General features: G+C 40.4%; 1 protein-coding gene across 1 annotated transcript; it reads right to left on the bottom strand.

Annotated features, from left to right (window-relative positions):
• Positions 1-280: 280 nt before the first annotated feature.
• Positions 281-4,139, bottom strand: mns1 (meiosis-specific nuclear structural 1). Its single transcript, XM_030766839.1, has 9 exons — positions 3,921-4,139; positions 3,686-3,813; positions 3,062-3,164; positions 1,750-1,979; positions 1,441-1,657; positions 1,223-1,330; positions 855-1,112; positions 548-673; positions 281-394 (listed from the first exon to the last, which is right to left on the bottom strand). Exons 1-9 carry the CDS (start codon positions 4,137-4,139, stop codon positions 281-283), a joined length of 1,503 nt encoding a protein of 500 aa, XP_030622699.1.
• Positions 4,140-4,724: the final 585 nt, after the last annotated feature.

Here is a 4,724-nt window from a genome sequence, read left to right as displayed (position 1 = left end):
TGAAAAAAGTCAGGTCTTGTCCTGTTTCCTATAAACCATTTTAGTAAAAATGCATTCATTCATGTGTTTATTCTGTATTCAAAAGACAAACATGTTGTTCATTAACAATAAAGAATTACAGTGGTTAGGTCAGCAGTTAAATTTTTTTTATGACTCCTCTGGTGATTTTTCCAGTCTGTTTTATTTTTAAGAGTTTGATATGCCATTAATCATTTCAGTGAAGAAGGAAAATAAGTTGAACATTTGAGGCTGCCATCTAGTGGTGATGTATGGGAAAAGCTTATTGTTCCTCATCATCCCAGCCACCATCTGAGAAAATATCTGCCCGCCGTTGTTGAAAATTGCTTTTGAAATCTTCATCAAAGTGTTCCAGGTCATCCTCTCTGAAAATACCCTGCAAAACAGAGAAAACATTAACAGAGATGTCTGCGAGCACACTGTTAAGTGACAAAAGGGGGCCACGTGACCCAAAACAAACTCAGTTTCAATCAGTTTCTCTTAAGGCAAACATACAGGTATTACAAAGCCACCTGTGTTTTCTCTGTACCTTTGGGAGATATCCCAGCAGCTTTGTGGCATGGAGTTTGAGGAGCTTCTGTCTCTCCTCCTCGATGATCTGTCGACGCAGCGCCTCCCTCTCCTGCTCAATGGCCCTCTCCTCAGCTTCGCGCTCCTGTTCAAATTGGTCAAAACAAGACATTTCACGTTACCATGCATATAAATTGAATATTTGCATATAAGAGCAGAGAACTGACTACTTCATTCACTTCAGAACTAATCTACATTTCAGCTTTAACTACATCTATGAAAGCAACAATAAATGAGGCAATAAGGTGCGCGCAGTGAACACTCACCTTGTCTGCGAGGTACTGCTGTCTCCTCTCTTCCAGAAGCTTCTCCACGGCTCTCTTATGCTCCTGCTGTTTCATGCGTCGTTTCTGAGCGTTCATTTGCTCAACGCGGTCATCCTCCGCAAACTTGGCCAACATCATCTGTCTGAAAGCCTCTTCCTCCTCTTTCTCTGCCTGTTTACGCATTTGTTTAAAGGCCATTTGCTCGTGACAGGTTTGCTGCAGCTCCAGTCTCTGTCGGATTCTCTTTTCCATGTCATCCTATCAAAGGGCAATGAGGAAATGTAACATGTTAAAATCCATACAAATTAAACTAAGACATTCAGTATTTTTTCTGTCACAATGAAAGAGTATAGAGTAAGAGTTCTTACGATTTCTTTCTGTCTCGTAGCCTCCGCCTGCTCCTCCAGGTACAGCTCCTGACGGACACGCTCCATTTCCTCACGCTGCTGTCTCTCCTTTTCAATCTTCTCAGAGAGCTACGAAACACCAGACAAATCTCTTCACAAAACTGAAAACTCCCTCTCTGCCGATAACATCGCACCCTAATCCCGTCTCGGTACAGAGACATCGCTCGGTTAGCACATACCATCTTCTGAAGGCTTTCCTTGGCCTGTTCTCGTTCTCTGACTTTGGCCATTCTGTCCTCCTCCTTCCTCTGCTGCTTGGTTGCATATTCCAGAATGCGTCTGTTCTCCGCCTCCATTCTCTCCCGTTCCAGGCGCCTCCACTCAGCCTGCTTCTTCTGGAACTCCTCTATGTACCTTTGAGTGGCTGATATCTTCTCCAGCCGCAGCTGTCGCTCCCTAAAACAAGGAAGGCCACCTTTAACAACACGTGTGCAGACCGTTAAATTAAAAAAAAGGTACAAAGACATGAGTAACGAGAGATAACTTACAACTGGTCCTCCTCGTAAATCTTGCGGACAATTTCGTCGACCATGAGCTTCTCCTTGAGGAACTCCTCGTAGGCCTCCTGTCTTTTGCGTTCTTTCTCCTCCAGCTGTCGTTCAAGTTCCTGCTGGTAACGCAGCACGTCCTCATAACGCCTCTGCTCCTGTTTTTCCTCCTCCACACTCACTCGCTCGTGTTCAGTTTTCATTCTACGTGCAATCTCCGCTTCCTGCCTCTGGTGTGAGATTAAAGCAGAGATACTCCATTGAATTACAAGATAGATCACTTTAATGAGACATTGACGTGTGCCGTATCCTGACTCTGACAGATACTAACTATGAAATGTCATAACAAACATGAGAACTGTATACCTGCCATTTAGGTTACATAGCTTAGGAGCACTAAACACATTCATCGAACTGTAGACAAGGAGCATGTAGCTAATCTGAGGTTTTCAAATTATACTACAGACCTCAAATAATTAAAAAAAAGAAAAAGAAAGATTCATACTAGGTTTCCATTTATTGTAAATTTGAATTATATATGCTGCACACCGGTATAGCAAAATCTGAAGATAGAAATGGCCATTCCACAGATTAAACATTGAGCTTTATCATTTGTATGAATGAGAATGTTCAGAGGCATAAAGAAATCATCTGTCCATTCCAAACTGAATTTCCTACTCTAAGTATTACCATTTAAATCTAATTTTATGGTAATAAAATTCTAATTCTCAGGCCTACTCGACATCATTGCTCATTTGTACTCTGCAGCATTGACAGCATCAACTGCAGTAGTGTGTTTCAGCCAGCAGGTGGCACTGTTTTCCTCCATTCAAAGGCGGGTTATTAAAACCACTGAGCCTGTAGTACTGTGATTAATGAGTTGAGTTAATGCCTTTGTGATAAATCACAGAAAATGAAACAATTTTGTGCGCAAATGAAAATGTACTCATGCCTGGGAGCCTCCATTTGAGTTTAGAGAAAAACTACTTTAGAAAACTACTTTATAAAATGAGCAATAATACATCACTTATAGAATTGGCTTTCCTAAATAAGAATGAAGCTATTTATTCCTTCTTAGCTTAGAGAAAAGAATAAACTAATATAAAAATGTCACATAGTTTTGTTTGACAACTAAAACATGCAACTAAGATTTCTTTTCGGTTTCTTCTGACAGGTGGCAAGAAAACAAGATCATTTGTGTCTCACCATGCTAACAATAACAAAAAATAACAAAAATAATAGTAAATAGTTCAAAGCAGTCAATAAATTTGTTGTAAGGAAATGCTGAGAAAGTGCAATCACATTCACTCACCATTGTCTCGTACCTCATGGCTTCCTTTTCAGCAATTTGTGCTGCCCTTTCCCTGTTTAAGTAGGCCGACTTGAGCTTTGACTCAAGCTCACGAAGTTCCACACTGTCAAGCAGACAAAGGAACGACCATCATAAAGCATCGCCCGACATTATGATATTTACCACTTTACTCACAAAGTAACATTTATCTCAGCAGACTGTTTTGATGAAACTTGATATTTGCAGTCAGCTGATTCAGAGCCTCTTTGCATCTCTAACCAATGCACAGACAGGTCAAGGAATTTTTGCTTTCGATTGACTTTGACCCTGCCTGATGTCAATCCCCCAGACTTAATGACAACTTCACCTCAGCCACTGTTACTGGTGAAACATCAGCACATTGAATAGTATTTGTCATAGAGGATTCTGTAAAGCAAGCCTCCAAAATTACCTCTCTTTCAGAATAACTACAATGTTATCCCTTAGCCAAGTGTCATGACATTCATTGTTTTCAATAGATTTTCATTTACTCTTCCACTCAAGCATTCCTTATTTACTCATGTGTTTCCGCTACTTAGGTAGTTACATGCATAAGTACATATGCCTCGTTCTTGATAAAGCAGAATCTTTTAAAAGATGCCAGACCTGTTCTCTTTTATGTACTGCCGCATTTTTTCATCTCTTAATTTCTCATAGCTGATTCGAGCCAGCTCCTTGGCCATGCGTTCCTCCTGTTCTAGCTGCTTTTCCTTGAATAGTCTGTCCTGTTCTGCCTGTTGAAATGGGATGAGCCATCAGATTTTACTGCATTTGAGTACATTGTCTTAAATTATATTAATAGCCGTCCACACAAACATACATGAAACGTCAGACAATTTACCTTGAAAAGAGCATCCTCGATTTGTTTCTCGTGTTCCTCGTCCTGCAGCTTGCGCAAGTATCTTTTCCTCTCCAATCTCTCCTCGCTCAGGAGGTTGGCTTTCATCTGCATCTCTTTAGCAACAAGTTTTGTCTGATCTTCACGCTTTTGCTCGTGTCTCCGATGTTCCACAATCATTTTTTGTTGAACAGTGTGCGAAATGTTGCGCCGCTGGCTCATGGAAGCCTGCGGTTGAAAACATAGGAGAAAGACCATAGGAAAAAAAATAGTTAGTTGCCGATTTCACTAGCGAGAAGATTAGGAATTGGTTAAGAAAAAAACAATCTATACAATTATTTGTATAAGACGTAGTACTTGCGGTTACAAACAGAACTATTAACGGTAACGGGTAAACTTGCCATTTTGAACTCCCGAATTAACGTCCGTCCTACTATTGTCTTAAGTCCTTCCCAACCGCGCTTTACTTTTACTAAATGCATTACAGCTAAATTGCACCATTTCGAGTGAAATTTATTTTCTTTTATTTGTTTTCAACTAGTTCTCTAAGAATATCAGCTCGAAACAAGACAGAGAGACAGATTTCACGCAGATATAGCATCACTTTGAAAGAGCACACCAGCTAATCACTTAGCTGCGCCAGAGGGTAGGCTTCACATAGACTAAAGTTAAATTCCTGATATCCTGAAAACGTAAACTCAAAAAAAGAGACATTTACCATTCTGTCACGGACGGATGGTCTGCTTTAGGACGAGTTTAGTTTAGATGTATGATCAACAGGTGTTATTTGCTAGCTCAGTGACACAA

The sequence above is a fragment of the Chanos chanos genome, chromosome 2 (genome assembly GCF_902362185.1).
Source record: "Chanos chanos chromosome 2, fChaCha1.1, whole genome shotgun sequence".
NCBI lineage: Eukaryota > Metazoa > Chordata > Actinopteri > Gonorynchiformes > Chanidae > Chanos > Chanos chanos.
Note: the sequence above shows the minus strand (reverse complement) of the source record. Positions and strands in the feature narration are given on the sequence as shown.

Bases quoted from the DNA above. Each gene is read 5' to 3' on its own strand.
- mns1 (XM_030766839.1), bottom strand. From the start codon at position 4,139: ATGAGCCAGCGGCGCAACATTTCGCACACTGTTCAACAAAAAATGATT. The intron at 3,165-3,685 runs GTCTGGCATCTT...TCTGCTTGACAG, and splicing joins CAGTACATAAAAGAGAACAG to TGTGGAACTTCGTGAGCTTG. The intron at 1,331-1,440 runs GTATGTGCTAAC...GGTGTTTCGTAG, and splicing joins AGGAAAGCCTTCAGAAGATG to CTCTCTGAGAAGATTGAAAA.